The following is a 27,640-nucleotide window of genomic DNA, read 5'->3' on the forward strand; positions in this document are numbered from 1 at the left end:
GCGAATAAACTGCAATTCCAGACAGAATGCACTACACTATTCTTTTTGAAGGTAAATCTGTGCATCTTGTCCAAAATGCATCCCTTGCATGCACGATAAGGTGGAGTCTCCACTGGAAGCAATGTATCTACTATATGACACCTCTGAAGGGTCATCAAACTCCCAAAACTTGTATGTCTATAATGAGCATGCCATAGCTCTGCATTCTGCATAGCGGGCGACAAAATAGTGACTGCCGAAGTATCATGAGATTGTGCACCATAGGTCTACAAAAAAAAAACCCTTATATAGGGTTCTACACAGCCTAAGTGCATAATCCATCTCCCTATCTCCAACAATGCATTTTTCATCCTCAAAGATGACCTAAAAGCCATGCTTGTTAAAAGCAGAGAGAGACAACAAGTTCTTTGTAATGCCAAGCACAAACAAGACATCTAAAAGCATGAAGTCAAAACCATCTCCAAGAGTAATAGTGACATGGTAACTATTGTTGTTCACATATAGGGTTCCACACAGCCTAAGTGCATAATCCATCTCCCTATCTCTGACAATGCATTTTTCATCCTCAAAGATGACCTGAAAGACATGCTTGTTAAAAGCAGAGAGAGATAACAAGTTCTTTGTAATGCCAAGCACAAACAAGACATCTAAAAGTATGAAGTCAAAACCATCTCCAAGAGTAATAGTGATTGTTCCAATGTCACAAACATCATAACTGTTGTTGTTCACATATATAAGACACTACCCAATAGGAGCTGAATGCAAAGAGAAGAACAAACACTTCCTAGAACTGATGTGCTTTTCTGAAGCTTCACTGCCAAAATACTATGTTCGCTGTGTTTCAACAGCATTAAATACTGAATCAGCCCTTGAAGAATCATAACTGCAAATCAAAAATGCATAGTCCTCCACAAAGTTGGTTGAAGTATCACCATCAATAGATTTGTTAGTTAATGTCTCTTAAAGAGCCAAACCAGAGTACTTTTTCTTCTCTTTTTGGCTAATCTCTTGTAGCAATCATCAATATAGTGACCCGCTTCTGGCAATAATGACTTTTTCCTTCTAATTTGACTTTTCTATATCCTGGACAGTCTTATTTGATGGCTATCCAACATCACCCTTTTGTTGATTTTTTGCATTTTGCTTGAATTTTTCTTTGCATGTGAACTTGAAAAGCATAGCTACATCTCTTGAACGCAATGCAACATTCTTCCGAGTCTAATCCTCTTGCAACAAGAGGCCTTCCAATCCCACAAATATACAGGGCTGCTTCCCCTCCCCCAAAGACAACATCAAGGAGGGATGGAAACCAAGATACGACTCTGAAAGAGAATTGAGTGTGATGTTTACAAATTCAACATCGTGAATAATTTTATCCACATTGAGCAGCTGCTCGCGCAAATCCTGTATGTGAGTAAGGTGATCTGTCATGCTATCATCATCCATGTTCACATTGGCCAACTCTCTACGAACATAAGACATTGTGGTCTCATTACGTACTGCAAACATATGCTGAAGTATATTCCATACTAATTTTGACGTCTTACGAGACCAAATGCGTCGCATGATCCATCTTTACACTTACAAGGCAATCAAATAAAGTACGTGTGTATCTTTTCAGTCCCATCTCCTCTGATCCTCAGTAGGAGAGGAAGGAGGGGTAACAACATTAACAGTTTGTCCTATACCATTATGTTGAGCTATTCGAGGTGCAACACCTCCTAGTCGCTGCAAATCACCTATAACACAGTCCCACAAGTCCTTCATCGCAAGAAGGTTATGGTCCATAAAACTCCACAATGGGTAGTTTGATCCATCAAGTTTGTCCTCTTGAGTGAGGACACCAAGGATGTTGCTCTGATCATTAGTCCCCTGGCGAATCATGCTGTTAGTGATTGACAAAAATCTACAGCCAAATACTTCTCTACTGAAGTATAGATTGTACTCCTCAAGGTACCAAAAATCCAAATTTGAATCAAAATACTACTCAACTAAGAAATAATAGCAATGCATTGTTATACCACACCTGCCTCGTAATGTGTGCCCTGAAAAGTACAAATTACAAGAACTTAATGCCGATTCTTACAAAAACTTACTGAATCTCTCCAAAACTTTCTCCTCAATTTGACTGTAAAAGCAATTAAACGATGTTGTACCGCTTGTTTGCTGCCTTGGAATGCGTGTGGGAAAAAGCCTCAAATTTCTTCCTAGAATTTCAAAGAAATTAAAGAAAATTGTACCTTAGAGCTTAAATTTCTACAATAATGTTACCTCTCGATGCGTGCCAACAACAAAAAGCAGCTAGAATCTACCTTATGATGCGTGTTGGAGCCTCAAGGACAAAAAGCCCCAGATTTCTTACACAAATGTTGATGAAATTGTGAAATGTTAGCATTTCCAATGAAGATTCGCACATGGGACTGCAAATTAGAAAAAAACCCAAATTTTTTTGTAATAATGTCAAAGAAATTGTAAAATTACTTCAAATTGGTTGTCGATTTGAACTCCGGAAGCAAAATTTGACAAAATCCCCAAATTTTGGATCGCACGAGCTGAGATTCCGAAAGAGATGGCCAAAATGGATAGGAAATTGCAAAATATTCAAAAAAAACCATGAATCTGAAAATTAGGGTTTTTGCACTTTTTAGGGTTTGCAGAAAATTAGGACCTCTGCTTCTCAAAAACTGTGGCTCCTCAGGCTGCCTGCGGGCTGCATACGGAACTGCACGCATGGCTACATGCAAGCTGAAAACAGCAGCATCTCGTCCTTCTCTTCCTCAAGCAAAGAGCTGGTTGACAGCTACAAGACCTTAGGACGAGCGGCACCAACTAATGGTAGCTGAATTGAATCAGCATGTAGAACATTGCTCTAATACCAAATGTTGGAAAATGACAGCCAGCTATGGAGGAGAAAAAAAAGAGACAATGAGAGTGTACTAAAGCAAAAGAGTAGAGTCTACTTCTTGATCTAAGAAAATGAGAATCAAATGTACAAGTTAGGTCTAAGATAGACCTAGCTCTAACTCAACTAGAGTTAACTCTAACTCTAAGAGTGGTGACACAAGTTATAAATTTAGTTTTGTTTACACTAAGAACTAAAAAAAAACTACAAACTAAAACATTCGGCACTACCTATAGAATTAGCAAATTCTAACAAAAATTTCTATAAATAGGCATGCTACCCTCCATTCAGTTTGATCTCATTTTTGCAAATTCCAGGTATTATAGCTTTGCTATCCACACCCCGTTCGCAAAGGGCATCCCAATTCAAGCTACCCCTTGCTGTTGCATCCATCTGGCACATGTTTTCTATTGAGAGTGACTATCAGGAAGCATAGAGGTCTTCAACTATTTTTTCGGCATTTTTATTAGAATTTACCGATTCTACGAGCAACGCCCAATGTAATTTGTGTGGTGTGGACACTTGTGTCAATGTAAGGTGTGTACACCTAGTGTCTTAGAAACTTAAAGTAGTGACACTAGGCTCTAGAGTAAAATAAACCTAACTCTAGTTAGTTGATGGAAGGCTGGTTAGGTCAACCCTTCACCTAAACATCAGTTGTACTTTCACTCTATCTTTCATTCTAGCAAGTACACTCTTCTCTTTTTGCTTTAGCTCACTCTGTTGGTCATTGTCTCTCCTCTCTCTCTCAATAGCTAGCTGCCATTTTCTATTAGAGCAACTCGTACATACGGATTCCCTTCAGCCACCGTCAGCCGGTGCCATCCCGCCCAAGGTCCTACTACTGCCAACTTGGTTCTCAACTCGAGGAAGAGTTTTCAGCTGCTGTGAGGTGTTGCTCAAGTGGAGGAGGAGGAGCTGTAGCTGAGCCGTCTCTTGTCTACTCCAAATCTATCCATTTGCTCCAGATCTATCCAATTCAGCCATCAGCTCCAAATCTGTCCATTTTCTCTAGATCTATCCAGCTCAGTCATCTGCTCCAGATCTGCGCTTTTCAGCCTGCGCACAGCCCCGCACACAGTCCAACGCATAGTCCCACACGCAACCCTGTACGCAGCCCGAGGAGCTGCTGTTTTGGAAGAGCTGCTGCTGTTTTCAGCTCTGCCCACCATTTTCTCAATCCCGCCCATCAATTTCTACAAACCCCAAAAAGTGCAAAAACCCTAATTTTCAGATTTGGGGTTTTCTCGAAATTTCTAGAATTTCCAGTCTATTTTAGACATCTCTTCTCGAATCTCAGCTCGTGCTGCCCAAAAATTTGGGGCTTTTACTAATTTTTGCTCCCGGAGTTCGAATTGACAACCAATTCGAAGAAATTTCTCAATTTCTTGGACATTCCCACCAAAAATTTGGGGCTTTTGCTCAATTGGAGGCCCTTTGCACAAATTGTTACCAAACTCATAGAAATTGCGCGATTTCTTCCAGATTAGCTCAAGAAAATTTGGGGCTTTTCAGTTTTTTGGATCCGACACGCATCAAAGGCAGATTTCTGATGCTGTGCACTACTGACACGCATCCCGAGGCAACATTTCTACAGAAATTCCAACTGTAAGGTACAAATTTCTTCAATTACTTTCAAATTTTAGAAAAAAATTCAAGGCTTTTGCCCGACACACACTCCAAGGCAAGCAACAAGTAGTACAACAGCATTTAATTGCTGTTACAGTCAGACTGGGCAAAGAATTTTGGAAAAATTCAATAAATTTTGATAAGAATCAACATTAAGTTGCTATATTTTGTACTTTTGTGGGCACACATTTCGACGCGGATGTGGTACAGCAATAAGCTCTATAATTAACTAGCTGAGTGCTGATTCGGGTGGCATTGTGCACACTTTGGCATTTAAGTGACAGCTTGGTATTTGTTTCTTAATCCCGTGGGGGATTTTGGTACTCTGAGGAGTATACTCTATACTTCAGCAGTGAAGTATTTGGTTGTAAATTTTTGTCTATCATTTAATAGCATGGCACGTCAGGGGAATAAACATCAGAGCAACATCCTTAGTGTCCTCACTCAGGAGGACAAACTTGATGGCTCAAGCTACCCACTATGGAGTTTTATGGTCTATAACTTTCTTGTGGTGAAGGACTTGTGGGACTATGTTACAGGTGATTTGTAGCAACCAGGAGGTCTTGCACCTCAGACACCTCAGCGTAACGCTCGAGCACAGATTGTTGGTGCTGCTGGTGGTGGTATTGGTGCTGCTACTACTACTGCCCCTCCTCTCCCTCCTACCAAGGATCAGAGGAAATGGGACTCAAAAGATGCATAAACACTTTCTTTGATTGCCTTGTCAATAAAAAGGGCAATTATTCCGCACATTCGGTCTTGTAAGACCTCAAAATCAGCATGAGATGTACTTGAGTATATGTTTGCAACACGCAATGAGGCTAGGATATCCTATCTCCATAGAGAGTTGGCCAATGTGACCATGGATGAAGATGATAGCATGACAGAGCACCTTACTCACATACAGGATTTGTGTGAGCAGCTACTCAATGTTGATGAGGTCATTCAGGATACTAAATTGGTAAACATAACACTAAACTCTCTTCCAAAGTCATATCTTGGTTTTCACACCTCTTTGATGTTGTCTTTCAGGGGGGGGAGGGGCGGGCGCGGAAAAAGGGGGGAAGGAGGCGATAGGCCCTTACATTTATGGAGTTGGAAGGCCTCTTGCTACAAGAGCAACAAACTCAGAAGAATGTGGCATTGCGTTCAGGTGATGTGGCTAAAAAGACAACCATCAAATAAGGTTGTCCAAGACACAGAAAAGACTAAAAAGACGGGAAAATGCCATTATTGCAAGAAGCCCGGTCACTATATCGATAAATGCAGAAAGAGATTGGTCAAAGAGAAGAAAAAGAACTCCGGTTTGGCTATCCAAGAAACATCAACCAACAAATCTACTGATGATGATACTTCAACCAACTTTGTAGAGGAGGACTATGCATTTCTCACATGCAGTTATGATTCTTCAATGGCTGATTTAGCATTTAATGCTGCTGAAACATAGCAAACATGGTATTTTGTTAGTGGGGCATCAAAGCACATCACTTCCAGGAAATGTTTGTTTACCTCTTTGCATTCAACCCCTGCTAGGAAGCCTGTTACATGTGCGAACAATAGCAGTTATGATGTATGTGGCATTGGGACAGTCACTAGTACTACTACAGATGGTTGTGATTTCATGCTTCTAGATGTCTTGTTTATACCTAGCATTACAAAGAGCTTGTTGTCTATCTCTGCTTTTAATAAGCATGGCTTTTACGTCATCTTTGAGGATGACAAATGCATTATTAGAGACACAGAGATGGATTATCCACTTAGGCTGTCTAGCACCCTGTATAAGAGTCTATTTTTGTTGGATACATATGATAGACAATCTCATGATGCTTTAGCAATCACTACTCTTTCGCCTCCTATGTAGAATGCGCAGCTATGGCATGTCCGCTATGGACACATGAGCTTTGGGAGTTTGATGGCCCTTAAGAGGTGTCATATGGTAGATGCATTGCCTCCAGTGGAGACTCCACCTCCTCATGCATGTGAGGGATATATTTTGGGCAAGATGCGTAGGTTTGGCTTCAAAAAGGATGGTGCAGTGTGTGTTGTCCGAAAAATGCAGCTTATTCACTCTGATGTTTATGGTCCCATGAGGACACGTGCACTTAGAGGTCATCAGTACTTTGTTACATTTATTGATGACTACTCTCAGTATACATGGGTGTATAGGCTGAAGGCAAAATTCGATGTGTTTATGCATTTCAAACATCTTCTTCAAAAGCTTGACGTTGAAACTAACTTAAAAGTGTAGACACTTCGCACAGATAGAGAGGGAGTATATATCTCGTGCTTTTGAGATATATTTGCTTGAGCATGGCATTACTCATCAAGCCACTATTAGAATGACTCCTCAGCAAAATGGTATTACTGAAAGGAAGAATCAAACTCTTATGGAGATAACTTGTTCTATGCTAAAAAGCAAGGTGCTACCTCATAAATTTTGGCTAGAAGGCGTTCGGTGTGCAAATCATGTGTTGATTCGTGCACCCACTAAGGCGATGAAGATAATCACACCATTCGAAGCTTGGCATGGCAAGAAACCCAAAGTAGACTACTTTCAAGTATTTGGTTGCATAGCCTATGCACATGTTCCGAAAGAGCTTCGTGAGAAGCTTGATGACAAGGCTCTAAAATGCATACTTATTGACTACAATTCAGAGAGCAAGGGCTATCACTTGTATGATCCACGCATGAAGAAAGTCCTTATCAGTAGGGATGTCCTAGTTGCTGAAAATGCTGCATTTTCACATGATCAGTTTCAAATGCTTGCCACCCATGACATTGGTGAGGGTCTTTTGCCACTTACTTTGGAGTCTATGCCTATTGTAAATGGCAGGACGACAAACTTAATACAGCAAGCTGTTGCTGCACCATATGCTCCCGAACAACAGGGTATCGATGATAGTTTGCCACATGCAATGGAAGAAGCAGTACAGCATGAAAGGGCTGCTATAAATGCAGACAAAATAGTCCCAAGATGGTTGTTACAGACTCTCCAAGAGAGTAAAATGGATGCTCCTATACCTCAACGCAGTAGGAGGACTGCCAGAAATACAATAAATGGTGGAGGGAGGGCACATTTGATAAATTTTACGGAAGTAGATGATTGTGATGAGCATGTGTTTATGAGCTCACTATTGGATGATGATAAGCCTACTTCCTTGGATGAAGCTCAGCAAGATGTACATTGAATACAAGCCATGCAGGATGAGTTAGACTCTATTCCCACTAACTCTACATGGGATCTTGTGGATTTACCACCTAGCAAGAAGGCAATTGGCACAAAATGGATTTTTAAACTCAAACGCAAAGTTGATGGTACAATTGACAGGTACAAAGCACCGTTGGTAGCAAAATGCTATGCACATAAGAAAGGTACAGATTACGAAGAAACTTTTGCTCCTACATCCCGTATGAGTACAGTGAGATGTGTGATTGCTATGGCTGCAAATTATGGCTAGAAAGTACATCAGTTAGACATTAAGACAGCATTCTTGAATGGGGATTTGCATGAGGATGTTTATGTGTCACAACCTCCGGGGTTTGTGGTTAAAGGGAAAGAGCACATGGTATATAAGTTGCATAAAGCTCTTTATGGTCTCAAACAGGCTCCTCGTGCATGGTACTCCAAAATTGATGCTTATTTGGCTAGCAAAGAGTTCAAAAATAGTCCAACTGCTCCCACTCTATACATTAAGCTGATTATCATTCTTTATGTAGATGACATGTTGCTCACTCGACCTACAGAAGAAAAAATTGCAGATTTTAAGGCTGAATTAAAACATGCATTTGCTATGTCACATATGGGCTGCCTACACTATTATTTGGGGATTCAATTTACACAAAATCAGCATGGTATCATCATGTCACAATCACAATATGTGGATAAGTTGTTACATAGGTTTAGTATGCAAGATTGCAAACCTATGTGCACTCCCATGGAGCCAAGCTTAAAGCTGTCTATGCATGATGGTGAAGAGATGTCTCATATTGCAATTTACAGCCAAGTTGTTGGTTGTATTATTTATCTTTGCAACACACGCCCTGACATTCAATATGCAGTATCTCAAGTGAGCAGGTATATGCATAGCCCACGGACCATACATTAGCAAGCTATTAAGCAAATCGTCAGATATTTGCAAGGTACTCAGTGACATGCATTATTATTTCCTAGGGGGGAGACTTACACTTACAAACTTACAATGATTCAGATTGGGCAAGTGATGCAAGCACTAGGCAATCTACTACTGAACACTGTTTCTTTCTAGGCCGTTCATACATTTCATGGCTAAGCAAGAAACAGCCTACAGAGGCTACCTCATCTTGCGAGGCTAAGTACAGTGCAACCTTCATGGCAACAGTGGAACGTGTATGGTTGCATAGATTGTTGGCTGATCTACATTAACCATTGGAGGGTTCTACACCCATTCTTTCTGATAGTCAGAATGCTATTGCAGTAGCATGAAATCATGTGTTTCATGCTCGCATGAAACATATAAAGGTGCACTACCATTATATCAAAGAGAGATGCTATGCAGGAGAGATCAGCTTGATGTATATACCCACATAGAAAAATATTGCAAACATTTTTACCAAGGCATTACCAAGCGAGAAGTTCGAGGCTTTTCGAAAGTCCTTAAACTTGTTACCCTTTGGTGATTGATCATCCTTGTACTTCATCACATTAGCACTGTAAGGGGGTGTTAGAATTTATTGATTCTATGCGCAGTGCCCAATGTGATTTGTGTGGTGTGGACACTTATTAAAGTGTCAATGTATGGTGTGTACACCTAGTATCTTAGAAACTTAAAGTAGTGACACTAGGCTCTAGAGTAAAATAAACCTAACTCTAGTTAGTTGGTGGAAGGCTGGTTAGGTCAACCCTTGACCTAAACATAAGTTGTACTTTCACTCTATCTTTCATTCTAGCAAGTACACTCTTCTCTTTTTGCTTCAGCTCACTCTCCTACTGTCATTGTCTCTCCTCTCTCTCCATAGCTCGCTGCCGTTTTCCAACAATTTTTTCAACCTTTACAACTCTGGAGGGAAAGCCTTTCAAAGAAGATGAGCCTGAAGGCATGGGAGAGACTGGAGGAAACCATTTGTTTCGGAAGAGTCTCTAATCAAGCATCGTCCCTCGTCAAAGAAGGCGCGAGGGAAAATCAAGCGATGCCGGAGTGAGCTTCTGATTGCACAACACAGTATTAATGGCACAGGAAGGCAAACAGACAAATGGCGGAGAGAGCTTTGATTACACAATATTACAAGTAATGAATGTTGCAACAAAAAGACTCTCTTTCAAGGCTAGAAGCGATAACGGACGGAGCTGTGATGAATACCGCATATATGTTATTTATGGCAAAAGAAGGCTGGTCAAAAGAGAGAGGCAAGGCTGGAAATGCTCCTCTCTCAGAGCAAAAAACGCTTCTCTCTTAGAGTAAGAAGCGATGACGGAGGGAGCTTTAACAAATGTTACCGATAATTAAAGGCAGAAAAAGACAAGCTAGAGACACAGAGAGAAAGAGAGGCAAGGCCTAAAATGTAGTGATAGGTCAGGCACAAGGATCGAGACAGTAAACGTTCCTTAGTCTCGGAGAGACTGAGAGAGTAAGAGAGAGCATAGCAGAGTGTGTGCACATTTTTCCGTACAATGACAAGTAGGTACCTTTAGGGTTTTACATAGATATATATGTCTAAGTACAAGTACTAAGGGTGTGTTCACACCCAAGCACATTTAAAGGCACAAGGGCCCTTATTCCCAACAACCTCCCACCTAAAGGCAATATGCCTTAAGAGGATAAAAGAATCAACTAAGTCTAGGTATGTATAAAGCTGAAATACATATATCTATCCAACTCCCATCATCTGTCAGAAATAAGCAAACCGCTCTATTGGAAGACCCTTCCTGACAAGGTCTGCAGGATTATAGTCTGTATGCACTTTGACAAGCTCAATGCTCTTGATGTCAAGTACATCTCTAATGAAGTGGTACTTCACCTATATGTGCTGTCTTTGCATGAAACACAGGATTTCGTGCTAGCATAATAGCACTCTGACTATCACAATGGAAAACAAGTAAGTATATGATGTCAAACTCTCCCACTAGACATGAAAGCCATAAAGTCTCCTTGCATGCCTCAGTGGCAACCACACACTATGCCTTTGTAGTAGACAATGCAACACACTTTTCTAGCCTGGAGATCCAAGAGACTACTCCTCCTATGAAGGTAAACACATATCCATAAGTGGACTTTCTACAATCCGCATGACCAGCATAGTCTACATCCGTAAGGCCAACAACAAATGCCTTTTGCTTTCCAAAGCAGATGCACAAATCCTTTGTTCCTTTTGACGTATCTCATAATACCTTTCACTGCTTTCCAATGCCTTCAGGCAGCTGCATATATATATCTTTATACAGATCACCATATAAGAATGCAATCTTTACATCCATCTGTATGAGCTCCATATTTTCAGCTGCAACCAAGCCCAAAATGGATCTTAATGTAGTCATCTTGACTACAAGAGAAAATCTCATCAAAGTCAATTTCATGTCTCTGCTTGTATCCCTTTGCAACCAATCTTGCTTTGTATTTTGGTGAGAAACCAGAAGTGACCATCTTGGAAAACCATTTGCATGAAAGTGTCTCTATCTTTTAGGCAATTGCACCAAGTCCCAAGTGCCATTTTTCTCAAGAGATTCAATTTCTCACAACATGGCTTTATACCATTTCTTGCTTGTCCTGTCTATCCATTGCTTCCTTGAACCAACACGGTTTACCACAGTCTAACAACATCACATAATCAGCCACATTATTTACACCAGGAATGAATCTATCAAGTTGTCTAGTAGCCCTAGACGATCTCCTAACCCAATGATCATTATTTGCTGGTAGTTGAGCATTTTCAGCTTGCTATCCTGGCATTTCAGCCTACAAATTAGTATTGACGGCTTGCTGTCATGAATGTTTCTACACATGTAGTGGCTTATTATCATGGGCAATAGCTGGCCCATCACTTCCAGCATCATTTTCTACATTTACAGGTTCATTTACAGCAGGTATTTGCTGCTATACAGCGGGCACATTTTGCTGTCCAAAAGGTATTTCTTCCTAGAATACAACCCTACAGACCTCCTCAGTCTTTTCAGGCTGTTTATGCATGCGATCTTTCCCAAAAATAGCATCATTGCTACGTACTACTTTCATTTTCTTAGGATCCCACAGTCTATACCGCATTTCAACCTTCTCACCATATCCTAGGAAAATGCATTTACAGGACTTTGGCTCAAGTTAACTGCATTTTTCTTTACGAATGTGCACAAAAACCACATAGCCAAACACTTTTAGATCAGCATATGAAGGTGGCTTGCCCGACCACGCTTCTGGGGGAACTCCCCTCCCCCCAAAGACCTGTTTGGTGACCGATTAAACAAGTGTATGGCTGTCATAACAGCCTCTACCCAAAAACCATGGGGTAATGTAGCATGAGACATCATTGTACGGACCTTATCTTGTATGGTCCGATTCATATGCTCTGCAACTCCATTTTGGGGTGGATTATCAGAGGCAATGAGCTCCCTCTTTATCCCTTTGGTGTCACAAAATGCTTGGAAGACCTTGGACACATATTCCCCACCATTGTCAAAGCGAAGACACTTAAGTGTCTTATCAATCTGATTTTCAAAAAATGATGAGAATTTATTGAACTTGTCAAGCACTTCATCCTTGCTACGAATAGGATAAACCCATCCCTTTCATGTAGCATCGTCGACAAAGGTGACAAAATATTTCTTTCCCCCTAAAGATAATCCTGGCATTTGATATACATCTAAATGTACTAACTCTAGAGGATAAGATTTTAGCAAAAGAGACTTTTTATGAGACATCTGTGCATGTTTGCCATAAATACAATAATCACTATGCTCAAAATCAGCATAACGAAGACAAGGCAAGTAAGCCAAATGACAAAGCACTTTCATTCCTGTTTGACTCATATGTCCCAACCGGCCATGCCACAAAGAAACACTTGGTTACTCGGTCACGGCGACAACATGGTCACGCACACTAGATACATAAAGTGGATACAAAGTATCACTCTTGCAACCTTTGGCAATAACCCTAGATCCCTTATAAATCTTCAATTTTCCATCACCAAAGGTGGTATGAGAACCATCATCACCTAGCTGCCTTGTGCTAATCAAGCTCTGCTTGAGCTAAGATACATGCCATACATACTGAAGTTGTGAAGACAGAGCCAAACTGAAACTGCAACTGCACACTGCCAATACCTGCAGTGTCACATGCATAGTTGTCCCCAAGATGGACAGCACCATGTCGACCCCCTATATAGTCAGAGAACCACTCATGATGAGAGGTGCCATGAAAGAAAGCACCTAGATCGAGAATCCAAGTATACATGTCATCATCTATATCTGCAACTAAAGCATGTGCACCAAAGTGTGAAGAGACAAAGAGTACGTCACTCCCACTATCACTGTCATGAGTGACTACATTCGCCTCTTCAATTTTGACACTGCTCTTCTTAGGCTGACTGTCTTTCTTCTCTTCCTTGCTATCATCTGTCTTCTTGCTCTTTCCTTTCTCTTTCTCCCATTTGTAGCAGTCAAGTTTAAAGTGACCCTTATTGCCACAATGATGGCATTCAACATCTTTGCCACATGATTTACTGTGTCCCTTGCTATCAGATTTGCCTTTCTGTTGTGATCTCCCCCTACTATGCAAAGAACTAGAAGACTTACTAGATGCATTGTTCTACTGATTCATTTCTTCCATGAGTAGAGCACTCTCTACATCAGCATACAAAAGAATCACATTCAAATTGCTGATAGCAGTCCTGAATGTATCCCAACTCTGTGATAGAGTGCAAAGCAAGAAAGTAGCCTTAAATTCCTCATCAATCATGAATTTCAAGGCAACCACCTGGCTGAAAATGGAGTTCAACTCACTCAAGTGAGTAGACATTGCTGTACCCTCTTTCATACACAAATCCATAAGCTTTTTCAGCCAATACACTTTGCTTGCAGCACTTTTCTGTGAGTACAATTCTTCCAGTCGAAGTTCTTCCAATGGAGTCCATATAGCATATGTAGAATCCAAACCTTCAATGTTGAACAGCAAGGCATCAGAAATCGATAGCTAGATGGTTGAGCATGCAAGCTCATTTATTTCATCCCAATCTTCATGTGCCATGTCCGTAGGCTTTGCCCCTTTGGTTTTGATCGGCTTTGCCTGCTTCTTTTGCAACACGATCTTGTAGCACTGTTTTTGCCAAACTGCAAAGTTTCTTCCAGCTTCTTTATGTGCATAAGATTACTGCTGTCACTGCTGCCAGCCATGATTTTCAGCCCAAATGTGACCAGAAAAAAGCAAATGCATGCCCTAAACCGTCACCCAAGTGACCAAGGTACAAACAAGTACCAACCAACAATAAATGACCACGTAGAAGCACAGATTTCAGATCTGTAATTAAATTTTCAGAAGCACCAAACCATGTGCTACAGCATTCCACACCTGATTACAGCTGTTCCAAGGGCATATGCATCACATTACACGAGAAATCCCAAATTTTAGCTGCAATATATGTTGTAAAGGTACCCACGGGCATAAAATTTGACACACACGGTCAAAAGCCCCAAAATGATTGTGCTCAAAGCATCAACCGCACATCTGCATTTTCTCTGTCATGCATAGAACAGGCAAATTCTGCCAAAATAGAGCAATTTCAGCAAAACCCCCCAAATTTTACCAAGTTTTGATGTCCAAATTGCATGGAATCGAACCTACATGCACATAGAATGACCAAATGGTGCAAAAATTTTGCCCAAACTGCAAAAGCCCCAAATTGCACAGGGTCCAATATGCATCAATGTCGAGAAATTGGGTAAATTTCAGCCCAATTTATGCATGTACATGAAAAGCCCCAAATGTCAAGGACAAAATGTCACAAATTCCTACAATTTTTGAGACAGATATCACTGTTGTGTCTTGCTTGCACAAATCTAGACAAATCCCCAAATTTTCCAAGTCGTGCGTGCACTAATTTCAGTGAAATTGAAAGAATTTCACTAAAATGTGAAAATCCCCAAGATTCTCAGGAAAATGTACACGGACTTTGCAATTTCTTAGTCAGATTGTCCAATTCTCCATTAAGATCCCCAAATTCCACAAAAGCCCCGAATTTCTGAGCCTACATCTGCACAGATTTGCACACTGTGCTTGCGCGCGCAAACACCCGAAGGAGAGCATGCAAATTCAAAGGAGATTTTGAAGAAAAGATTTTTCCTTTTTTTTTTTAAAGATGTGACGGGGTTAGTTGACCCCATGCAGGTCGGTGCTTGGTCATCGCTTGCACCTACCCGCCACGAGCCCATCATCGCCTGCACCTATCCCCCACAACGAGTTGATTGCAGCTCCCTCGCGCCTGTCACCCCCGAACTCCCTATAGACGTCACTTGCAAACATCGCTTGTGGGCAGCACTAGTCCCACCGTGAACCTCGTCGTTGTCCGTTGCCTGCTGACTAACTCACGCCATCGATTGTCTGTTGTCTGCCGACGGCCCAATCTGCAACCTGACGTCTCCTCAACTTGCCCGTTGCGCACATGGTCTTCTCTCTCAACCCGACACACACAGGTCGCCAAGAACTCCAACAGTTTGCTGGTCTCGTCAAATCTCAACTAGCGCACAAAACCTGATGGCTCCGATACTAGTTTGAAGTGACGAGTCAAACATGAGGATCGAGACAGTAGATGTTCCTTAGTCTCGAAGAGAAAGAGAGAGTGAGAGAGAGCAGAGCAAAGAGTGTGCACGTTTTTTGATACAATGGCGAGTGTGTACCTTTAGGTTTTTAGATAGATATATATGTATAAGTACAAGTGCTTAGGGTGTGTTCACACCCGAGCACATTTAAAGGCACAAGAGTTTTTATTCCCAATATAAAACGCCCCTCTCTCGAGTCTCCTTGCAAAGAAACTACAAGGGTGGAGGAAGGCATATGGCCGGAGATAGCCTCGAGTCCCATGTGGCAGCCCGTACAGCATTCTCTTTTGCAATGTGGCTCGTCTCGTTGGCTACCTTGTCCACGTAGGGCGTAGGCTTGTTTGACCACCTCAAGTCCCATGTGGCAGCCCGTACAGCATTCTCTTTTGCGATGTGGCTCGTCTTGTTGGCTACCTTGTCCACGTAGAGTGTAGGCTTGTTTAAGTCCTACGCCTCACGTGTGCACCACACCCCGCCCCCATCAACCCCAAGTGTGTTTTTGCATAGCCCACAGGCCGCTGTCAATATCGGACAACCAAAAAGTGAATTAACGATGGCTAAATCTTTAGGTTATTGGCCAACGCATGCCACGTCGGAAGCGAAAAAGCCAATTAAGGATGGCTAAAGCAGCACACTGGACATCTTTACCATTATATTAACATAAATGTACTTTTTTCTTTTTTAAAGGCTACACGTTGCTTAGGCCATACGCCAATGCACACGAGTATTTCCGCCTATCTCTTGTTTTTAAAAGTCATAAATTTGAACCATAACGTAAACATTTGATAATATAATCAGGCAAAAACCCAAAATTTTTTGTGGTAATGTCAAAGAAATTGTGAAATTACTTCGAATTGGTTATTGATTTGAACTCTGGGAGCAAAAATTGACAAAAGCCCCAAATTTTAGGTAGCACAAGCTAAGATTCGAAAAGAGATGGCCACCCAAATTGCTGATCATGAGAAAAGGCTGAAAAAAATGTTACTGCCCTACTTAAACAACCATGGAAGCTATCACCTACAGCTTAGGACCACCAAAAATACTAACACCCCCTCTTGTATGCTATCACTTGCATCGAAGGACCTTGGGTGGCTATGACCTACTCTTGGAGGGCTCCAAATTGTTGTCACCTACTATAGAATTAGTCCCTATGGCTGCAAATCACATCAGCAGCATCTCCTTACTCTCTAGCAGCCTCCTCCTGAAACCGGCCTGTTCACTGGAAATGGCAGTAGTGTACAACCAAAATATATAAATGCTTTCACCCAATTCACAGTTGCCCACTTTACCTGAACTTAAAGACACAGAACCAAGAAGAAACACAGGAAGCTAGAATGCTCCTGTTGCGACACAAACACCTTGTTGGCCCCTATGTCAGGCGCCCCTTGCGGTATTTCTTTATTCATTAACAAAGGGATAATCCCACAATAACCTGCCTACAAGCTGTCCCTGTACAAAGTGGAGAAGGAAACACAGTTCCAACCAGATTTTGACACCATAACGGCAGTACAACTTGACCTGGTCATTATCCCTACTCAATAGGTGCCTCCATACACCTAAACACACTCAATGAAGTGCCTGGTAAGAAATTCAGCACGCTGAATTTTCTGGTTTGTGTCTTTAAACTGCTCCAAAAATACATGTACAGTGTCCCTGGAGCTTCCTTGCAACTTCTGGAGCAATTAGACAGCAAAAATGTCCAAAAACCTAAACCTGCAAAAATATACAGCAGGCTGTAATTTCCTGTTTTGGGCCTTGTTTTACCTGCCAATCACTTGTGTGCGTAGCCAACGGGCTCCCACACCCTATGGGCCACTTGCCCCTTGAATCCTGCGAGATTTCACACGAGAAATCTCACGAAAACAGCGTTTTCCACACAAGTATCTGCTTGGGAATGCAATTAGCAAACCCTGTACTTATTCAAGAGACTCTTGCCTCGGCAATTATGCATAAACCCACAACACTATACATGATCCATCTGATCAGCCCACAACACTGTACATAATCCATCTGCTCAGATTAGGAGAGAGTGACCTAGGAGGAGCAAGCTCAACCTCTGTACATGAGTCAGAGATGAAGAAGTACCCTCCATAGCTGATGTATTTGCAGCAATCTGCCCTCAGCCCCATGAGTTCCATGCTCCAATCTGCCCCTCAGGCACTGAAACTCGTTTTTGTGTTGCTCTCTCTCTCTCTCTTTTGGGAATTTATGCCCAAATTGTGACACATGGCATACACGTAACAATTTTCCTGTTTAAACCTTTCAGTCTAAAATTCTCTATGATCGGTGCAAAATTTAACCTCGGCACAAACAGAGAATTAATCCTCGTGCAAAAACGAAGATAATGACGCGAACAGATTCTGGGGTCCAAAAATAGTAACTCCCTAAATTTTAGGAGCTGCTTCCATTGCATCCCCACTAGTCTTCTGACCATCTTTGCAGACTATGGCTACATCCAAATTTGCAATGTAGCTCAACTGAAAGTGAATTTCCACTGATGACCCCACATGGACTAACCTCTTGCAGATTTTCCCATCTTCACTTTGAACTAGTCTCTTCCAGGCTAGTTCTTCAACACACTTGTCCATATACACTTTCACAAGTCTCTTCCAGGCTTGTCAATCTACAGTGCCATCAGTCTCTTCTAGACTTGTACTAGACCTTAACTGTCCAGTCTTGACTCACTAGACATTCTTGCCCGTTTCACATACTGGCCATGCAACTCAGGCGTTTAGATTTCAAGAGGGATCCTTTCAAAAAGAAAAACCAAATAAAGTAGTAATAAAGAAATCAACAAAAAGGTAATAGTTGTCACAGTCTTGTGACACCTCCTCTCTCACAATAGCTAGAATTGACTTCCACCAACCCCCAAAAACGTTTTTCCTATGCATGGATAACTTTTGCCAAGTGGCAACCTTCTAATACCATTATACAACTTATTAAATTGATTTTCGGAATATTAATTCTGAAATTTGATTTTATAATTATTCTAATGCCCAAAAAAATGATTCCACCAACCAATAATTAAAATGGCTAGGCCAATTTGTCTTCCAAGTATTCCTAAACACTTATAAGCCTTCAGATCAACATTACTTAATATAGTTGTGCCTAGTCTCTAATGTCACCACTGACATTAGTGGCAACAAATTCATCTAGACCAAAATTTGGCACCGAGTACCACCTAGTACTTATCAAACATAACTTCTTACAATTTTTGCTCTTATTAGCACCAACTGATATTTCGAGTTCTAGGTCCCACACTATGAAATAATTAACTTGCATCTCATATATGCAAGTCATACTAGCATATTTGATTAACTTAAAGGCAATTAAATTTTATGTCCTCATGACAATATGTTTGCAAAATTGTCTAATGAAGGCACAAACTCGTCGTGAATGGTGTCTAGCTCAACTTGCTCTCTAGTAAAATGAAAATGTACTACAGCATGACTAGTCCGAGGTGTGATAATAGGATTACCAGCTAGTGCAATCGCACTCTGGTTGTCACAGTAGAGAACAATCGGTGAAGCACATGGAAATTGAAGCTCTACCAGTAAGCTCTTCAAGTAGATGGCCTTTGTGGTACCATCAAAGAGAGTCCTATACTCGGCGTCATCCATAGAAGCTACCACCGTCTCCTACTTACGACAGACCCAAGAGATAGGAGTCGTGCCTAAGATAAAGATACAACAGCCACAAATACACCAAGTATCAAGATATTCTACCCAATCAAATTCTATGTATCCCTACAAACATAAAACCGAACCATCATTCAAGCCATAAGAAAATATACATCTTAAATATCTCAAGACACAAAGACATGCAATCCAATGTGACATCTGAGATGCAATAAAATACTTACTCGGCAAACTAACTGAGTATGCAAAATCTAATCTAGTGTGAATGAACCAAAGCAATTCCCCTACAATAGATCTATAAGTGTGCTCATCACAAGAATGATCCAAGGTATCCTTAGACAAGTGGACGGTGGGATCAAGAGGCATGGCCACGAGCCATGTCTGATCCTCACAATACTGATCCACTAACTAAAGAACGTACTTGTGCTATGATATAAAAATACATCCCCAAATCACTTACCTTCATCCCCAAAAAGTACGACAACAAGCCAAGTTCTGTCATCTCAAAAGTATCATACAGCTTGATCTTAATTTCTCTAATGACACTAGAATTTGAGCCAATGATAAGTAAATAATCTACATACAGTAGCATATAGTTGACCCCCTGTGAAGTGATATGGACATATAAGTTTGGTTCATAAGGGATAGAATGGTATCCATGAGTTCAAACAAAATCATCCATCCTCTGAAACCAAGACCGCAATGCTTGCTTCAGCCCATAAAGAGTTTTCTGCAAAGTGAACGACCTTATCTTTTCGGTTAGCAAAAGAAAACAGAGGGGACTGGTCCACATAACCTTTTGCCTCCAAATAACCATTCAAAAAGACACTTTTAGCATCCCTTTAATAGATCAGCCAACCGTAGTCAGCAACTAGTGCAATCAACAAACAGAATGATATCAACTACGCAATAAGAGCAAAGGTCTCTTCATAGTCTATGCCATGCTTCTATCAAAATCCTTACAATACAAGGCAAGCCTTGTACTTGTCTAAACTCCCATCAACCTTTAGCTTAGTCCTAAAGATCTACTTCGTTCAAATGACTTTCTTGTGACTCAGACGATCCACGACCAAAGTTCAAGTCTCATTGCAATCAATACTCCCTAGCTCCTTCTACATGGCCTCTCACCATTGGAGTTGTTGAAGTACCTCCCACCAACTATCCAACTTAGAACGTGCTACGTAATCAACTATAAATAGCAACACAATGAAGCATGAGGTGCAAGCCAACCAAATCTTCTAGCACCCTCTAGAGTGGAATCCGGTAGAAGGATCCCCTAATTCTACATAGTCTACTGGTACCAACAAGATGACGGGTTCCACAGAGGGGACCCAGGAGCTAAAGAATCTATAGTAAGGTTAGAAGCAAGTAATAGACCTGGCTCAAAAAGCACTATCTCCAATGAAATAATCTCAAGAAACCATACAAAGTTTGGTGTAGAAGTCTGCACAATATTCCTCTCATCAAAAACAACATCTCTCCTAAGAATCACCTTGTTTGTTTGAGAATCAAACGGATGATAGGCCTTCGCTTCGGAAAAATAACCTACAAAAATCAAGAGATCAACTCAATGAGTGAGCTTTCATATCTTATCATCAAGAGTGTGCACGTATTCATGACTCCCAAAGACCCTAAAGTGATATGAGCGCACAAAAAAAGGAAGCATGAAGATTTGCAGCAGGGACAGTGTGCAAGTGAGTGAGAGTAATAGAGAGAGAGAGAGAGTACGATATGATTTGGGTGTACCAACAAATGTGTTGGTACACAAAGAATAAAATGTATTTATACTTAGGGCACGTAACGGTGCATTCACATGTACTAAATAATACACGTGTACAATACACAGAGGCAAATAAAGGACCTTTATCCCAACAACCTCCCACTTAAAGGTCCAAAGTGAACCTCTAACCAACTCCCACTAGTCGTATGCAATGCTCATGCTAAGCCTTGCTTAGACTTTAAGTGAGAACATCTATTGGATTGTCATCTGTTTTGATCTTGATCAATGTGATTAGACCATCTTCCAAAATTTGTCTGATAAAGTGATACTGCACATCTATATGCTTTGTGCATGAATAATACATGGCAATCTTAGCCAGATACACAACACTCTGGCTATCACATCCCAACAATGAAATACTCATAGACATGCCGAGATCCTCTGCAAGTTTGCTCAACCATATAGCTTCTTTAGAAGCTTCAGTATAAGCTGATATGTATTCAATTTCAGTAGTACTCAGTGCTACGATGTTCTGCAACCTAGAGCACCAAGAAACAGCCCCACCAGCAACTATAAAGACATACCCGCTAGTGGACCTAGGAGTATCCAAGTCACATGCCATATCTGCATCACAATAACCCTGCAGACTAAGTACATCCTGCCCATTCCCGCTAGTGGACCTAGGAGTATCCAAGTCACATGCCATATCTGACAATAACCCTGCAGACTAAGTACATCCTGCCCATAGCAAATACACTTTCTTTGTGTACCCTTGAGATATCAAAGAATACACTTGACAGCCTCCCAATTGTTTAGCCAAGATTGGACATAAACCTACCGACAACTCCCACTGCATGAGCAATATCTGGGATGAGTAGCAACCATAGAATACATAAGAGAGCCACAAGCCGATGCATAAGGGACTCCCTTCATGGCATTGATATCCATGTCATCCATTGGGCTGTTGGCTTTACTAAGCTTAAGATATGAAGGTAAGGGCACCCCAAGAGGCTTAGCTTCAACCATCTTAAATTTGTCGAGTACCTTTTCAATGTACTACTCTTGAGATAAGAACAGCAATTTTTGCGTTCTATCCTTGCAAATCCTCATACCCAATATATGCTCTACATTCCCCAAATCTTTCATGGAGAAAGCTGATTTCAACTGATCTTTGAGAGCATCCAAGCTAGTCTTTCTTTTCCTAGCTAGCAACATATAATCCACATACAAAACAAGTATGATGCGGTTGCCATCTATATCCTTTTTCATGTACAAACAATGATTTGCATGGCTGCATGTAAAACCATGAGAGAGCATAAAAGAGTCAAACTTTTTGTACCACTGCTAAGGTGCTTGCTTCAGCCCATATAATCTACGTTTTAGTTTACACACCAACTGTTCTTTTCCAAGAACTACAAAACCCTCGTGCTGTTTTATGTAGATTTCCTCATCAATGTCACCATACAGAAAAGTTGTTTTCACATCCATTTGGTATAGCTCTAAGTCCAATACAACAGTGAGAGCCAAAAACACACGTAGAGTAGTCATCTTCACAACAGGTGAGAAGACCTCTTGAAAGTCAATCCCTTCCTTCTGTGCATACCCTTTGGCAACAAGTCTTGCCTTGTACTTAGGTTTCCCATCAACTGTCTTTACTTTGCAAACCCATTTGTTTGGAAGAGGCTTTCTTCCTTTGGGCAACAACACAAGGTCCCAAGTATCATTAACATACAGAGATTTAATCTCTTCCTGCATAGCTAGCTCCCGCTTATTGCTGAATTTGCATGACTTCGCCTCTTTATAAGTAAGAAGCTCACCCTCATCTCTAAGCATCACATAGTGCAAAGACAGGTCATACCTATATGGCTACCCTCTTAAGCATATAGACCTGCACACCCAATGATCTACATTCTTAGGAATTGGGTCTACATATGGAGGTATGTTATTTTCAGCATTTTACTACTCTAAGCCATTTTCAGCATCCTGTTAAAGCTGTACAGCACCTTCATTTTCATTCCCAGCACCTGCATTTCCATAATCAACAAGTCTATTTTGCTGTCCATGACCTCCTTGTGCTTCTATTGCTGTCTATCATCATCTGGCTCAAAAATCAGTGTGATGGTATTAACACTAGTGGGCAATGTGGTTTTGGCTGATGGTACGGTAGTTAACATCTTAATTTATGGTGCATGCAGAGCATTGAGGCTGGATACACACATTTATATGATGAACCATGGGGACTCAACACAGGGACCAAGATGAATACACTACAAGAAAAAGGTTATACAATTTCCTACACAAAGGTTTACACTAATTACAGTTGCATCAGCATTCCACAATAGTTCTATTTGTACAAGCAAGATTTAAGATTAAGATTTGCCTTCTCTTCTAAAAAATCTTGACAGTGAGTAAAAAGTATGGACAAGTATACAATTCTATAAAATGCAAGGAGAGTTCAAAATAACCACTCACGTAAACTGAGCTCTATGTCTGGATGACATTTGTGTTGACTAAAGTACTGCTTATGTGTATAAAAAGACCAGCGTTGAAGGTCTGACAATGGTGTTACTATCTGTATTTCTTCACAGAGCAACTGTTTGAAATCTTTGTCAGGAGATGCAATTGTGACTCGCATTCCCATTTTAACTGCCTGCTCTGCCAGTGTTGCCACCACGTCATCAGCTTCAGCATCTTCCATGCTTGCAATCTACAAGAACAAGCCTGTATGAGTATTCTCTGATGGATAAACCACAAGAAAGTTGACAACTATATTTGCATGAATGTCCTGTTTTTGCCAAAAGCTACACACTTAAAATCTAGTGCAAAGTACGATTTCAATGCCAAACGCTAAAAAAATGTTAAAGGCAGAATGGTCCATTAGCTTTGTACATGTAGTTGCTACTTGTACATCACAGGTTCAAACAACCATAAGCTGATGTAATCCAGCACCACTTTGCATGGTTTCAAGTTTCTAAATACAGTTCAAGGTTCCAATTGTTGGATTATGTCTAGCCATAAGCCAGCAGCACTTTGCATGGTTTGAAGTTTCGAAAGAACATAGGAGCGTTTTCACATGTTTGGGATATGCTCGTATGTTACACAAATTGTTCCAAACTCACTCATCCAATGCAGAGCTGCTCTGTTCTGCTCAGGCTGAGTGCACCAGAACTTAGCCTATAGACAGTCTCATGAAGAACTTTTGATACCACCTTAGAACAGTGGCTTCAGGAGTGCACATGATGTAGAGTTTCCATTTTAAAACTTGCCAAATGCTAAGTTCCATGGTATGATTCACAGTTTGACTTTACTATTTATGATTGCTAAATTCAACTATCTATACACTGTCCAAATGCAAAAAGAAAAAAGGGGCAAAAAAGATCAAGCAAGTCATCAGGCATTGCCCACAACCATATTTCTTTTTTCCAATAAAAATGTCATTTGACATCATATCTCATCGATCATCTTGGTTGGGGCAACCACCTTGTGTGATTGTGCAGCTCTCCATTGGGGAGAACAAACCATCTTAAAAAGTAATTGGCAATCCAATGCCTTTATCTCAGCCAACCCAATGGCAGGTTCATATGATCCTTTTCATTTATATGAACATCTCTATGTTGCTCCTATTGTGCAAGTAGTAGCTGTAAGTCACCACAGAGACCCAGATTGCTACATGTTTCAATAGAGGAGACTCTAAAAGCAGGAGAACTCGGCCAGGTATCCCTACTTTGCCTCAAAGTCTACCATTTGTTTCAAATGTGCTATCAGCAAGAGTTGGTCCCCACATCCTCGATTCCCCCCATCCCTCCCATTCTTGCACTCCTCTAGGTCCCCCACCATAGGCTGTCTCATTTTGTCCCAAGTTAGCTTAGATCGTCATATAGGTTTTAGGCCCTCCTTAGCTGACTCTCTTCAAGTGTGTACAGCTTTGCACATTGGTGATTTGTTGCCACAAATGCCACCCTGCACAATGCACCTCCCAATTCACCCAAGTATGTCTCAATCTGACTGCAAGTGCTCCTATCTTGGGCATTCCCTTCATGCACACTAGACCACCCTCCCCAGTTGATCAAAAGCAGGGATCACCCCTATGCCAATCATCCACCTAAATCAATGATAAGAAATAGGAGTGGTAGGAAAACATATTGCCAAAAACCTCACCTCTTCAATGACAATTGTCATTCAAAGGCCAAGGGTACTTTAAAACTTCTCCTCATCCAGCCTCCAATAGTGCGGTACTATTCAATGGCAATTGAGTGGGGGTACTTCCATAGTTACTAGGAATAGGGAATGGGACCCCCCGGAACAGGGGGAACGCCCAAAGTTAGGGAACAAGAATGGAAGGAACGGCATACATACATATATACATACTTTTTACACACACACACACACACACACATATATATATAGAGAGAGAGAGAGAAAGAAAGAAAGAAAGAAAGTTATATTAACGCCTTCTAAAGACCAAAACTGGCCTATGAGACAAACTGTGATACAACTGATGAGGTCCAGCTATCCAAAATAAAAGTGCTGAATGAAAAGCTAAAAACTAGAAACTGAAAATACGGTGCTGTGAGTGTGATAAGTGTCGTGTATGTGTATGTGCGTATGTAGCTCTGGTACTCCAGATAATGGCTACAAAAGGGGAACAAATGTCGGCTATGATAGGGGAACAACTGTCGGCTGTGATAAAGTGGTGCGATGTGTATATGTAACAGATGCAGGGAGATATACTATCCTGGGATGTAGTAGCAGTCGTCGAAGTCGCTAATAGCAAGTGATCCCTCCTGGATGCAGGATGTGGTACATCGGCGGTGGAGAAAGAGCAAACTGGAGATCTGAGATCCAATGTGTCGAGTGTCGTCAGATCTCAGTCTGGTGTCGATGTAGATCAAGAATCCTCCGAATCTCTTGTCAGTGTGGCTGTGGGGTCCGAAACCCACGGATCCTCGTGCGGCGTCGGGTACGCTGGTCCTCAACCTGCTGTAGTGTGAGCCCGGAGGTCTGGCTGGAGGCTGGTACAGTAGCTCCCACTCTGTCTGTCTAAAAGAACTGTGCAATAGTCGTCTGGGTGGGTCCCTCTCTGACTGGGACCCGCTGTGTGCTCTGCTCTCTGATGTGCCATGCCTCTCCCAGAAAACGGCCAAATGATCTCTGATCCATATCAGTCATACATCCCTGAAGTGAGCTGCTCAATGTGTATCTAGATCTCAACTCTGAGTATGCCGGGCATCTGAGAACAAAATGCTCCTCACTCTCCACCTCTGATCTGCAAAGGGGACATATCCTCTCCTCCCCTGGGATGCCACTGGCTCTGCCACTCTCAATCATAAGCTGATGTGATGATACCCTGAGCTGTCCAATAAGAACTCTCAATCGATGTGGCATATAGATTTGCATATATCTCGGAATCTCTATGAATCCCTGCTCTGATATGCTCAAGAACTGTGTATAATAATGTGCCATCTTCGATGGCAGTGGCTGTGCAGGGCTCACCCATGTCCTCTGTATATAAATATGCTAAACAAACAAAGAGATATTACCAACAATGTGTGTGAGCAGAGTTGCTTCCATGCAAGCAACCTTCATCCTCCTACCTCTAGCTTTGATCTATACCTTCTTAGAGTCTTATTGACTTTACTGACATTAATTATAAACATGCATGTGCTAGGTAGTTGAGAGAGAATGAAAGAGAGGTCATTAAAGGTCTCACAAAACTACATGTGGCAAAGGGAAGGGGGGGAGGGGGGTAGAGAGACTTTGGAGAGAATTAACACTAAAGTCTTAGAATCTAGAGATATCAACCATAATTTGTGAAATTAGAGACATATATATATATATATATATATATATATATATAGAGAGAGAGAGAGAGAGAGAGAATTAATACTAAAGTCTTAGAATCTAGAGATATCAACCATAATTTGTGAAATTAGAGACATATAATCAAGTTTCAACGATAATAAAGATTCAAAACAATGTAACCAGCAATGGATTGTCACATTCAACATTGTAATCAACAATGTTGCATAAGTCCAACAAGTGTGCATTGCAAAGACACAAAATATGCACTAAACTTTAAAGTCTAAAGATCCAAGTTAGAAGAACTCCAATTTCCAAGTTTAAAGCTCCAAGAGGCTAGCCGCTAAGTGCTCTCTTTCATGGAAGATGCCTCCACTGTGCCTGAATGCTCATCCTCCTAAACAGCAACGTGGCCATCACCATCACCATCATGCCCTGTTTGTATGTTCACCATCTGCCATCAATTGCACTACATTTTCTACCCCAACAGCCTACACTACCTCGCACCACTCCGATGCCAATACATCTGCACTCTTTCGAGTCTCTGAAGAATCACAACTACCAATGAAGTATACATCCCCACCAGAATATGCAACAACACCATGTATGGACCTATGGCACGTGTCACTCCATCCATCTGCCACCATCAATGTCACTCCATTTCTTGCCCATTGATTGCGAATATTTATTGTTGCAATCTCTATGGTTGCTTGCTCCTTCTAAAGCAATGTAGTCTTGATAGTTTCTGATGAAGGGGACAATGTAGGTCCATGCTCTACAATCTGTCACCATATTTAAAAAATCAGGTGACCTGGCTGATTTGAATGCAATATGGTCATGGTAAAAAAAGTGTGCCACTACTGCATCTGTCTCCTCTTTTTTCTTTGGTTCCCATGAAGTGTGCAATGAACTTTGTCTAACACCGCGACTTGTTGCCACTGATGGCCCACAAGAAGATTGCGTAGCCACTAATCCTAGTGGTCTTCTGCATGAAGCATCATGCCGTGCTGGCCTTGGAGTCCATGTTGTTGGATCCACTGCCATATTTGGCGTCTTCTTGGCATGTGAATTCCCCATAGAAATGCCTATGCAATCAAGTAACTCCTGCCTTTTCTCAATTGATACATTGGTGCAAAAACGCACCTCTTTCCCCTCCTCATGTAGAAGATGGGCTC

At 41.3% G+C, this 27,640-nt stretch overlaps 1 protein-coding gene across 3 annotated transcripts in view; it reads right to left on the bottom strand.

The window, feature by feature from the left end:
• The window catches only part of LOC148030307 (5'-3' exonuclease family protein), a 94,614-nt gene that overhangs the window by 34,636 nt on the left and 32,338 nt on the right, over positions 1 to 27,640 (bottom strand). For 2 of the 3 annotated variants that reach the window (XM_087686601.1, XM_087686603.1), the window contains exon 3: positions 23,139 to 23,373. In XM_087686601.1, the coding sequence (XP_087542727.1) occupies positions 23,139 to 23,373 (235 nt within the window). The other variant, XM_087686602.1, reaches the window with a different exon arrangement.

Source organism: Lygodium microphyllum, chromosome 10 (genome assembly GCF_053477565.2).
Source record: "Lygodium microphyllum isolate KBCC chromosome 10, Lygodium_microphyllum_v1.1.10, whole genome shotgun sequence".
Taxonomy (NCBI): domain Eukaryota; kingdom Viridiplantae; phylum Streptophyta; class Polypodiopsida; order Schizaeales; family Lygodiaceae; genus Lygodium; species Lygodium microphyllum.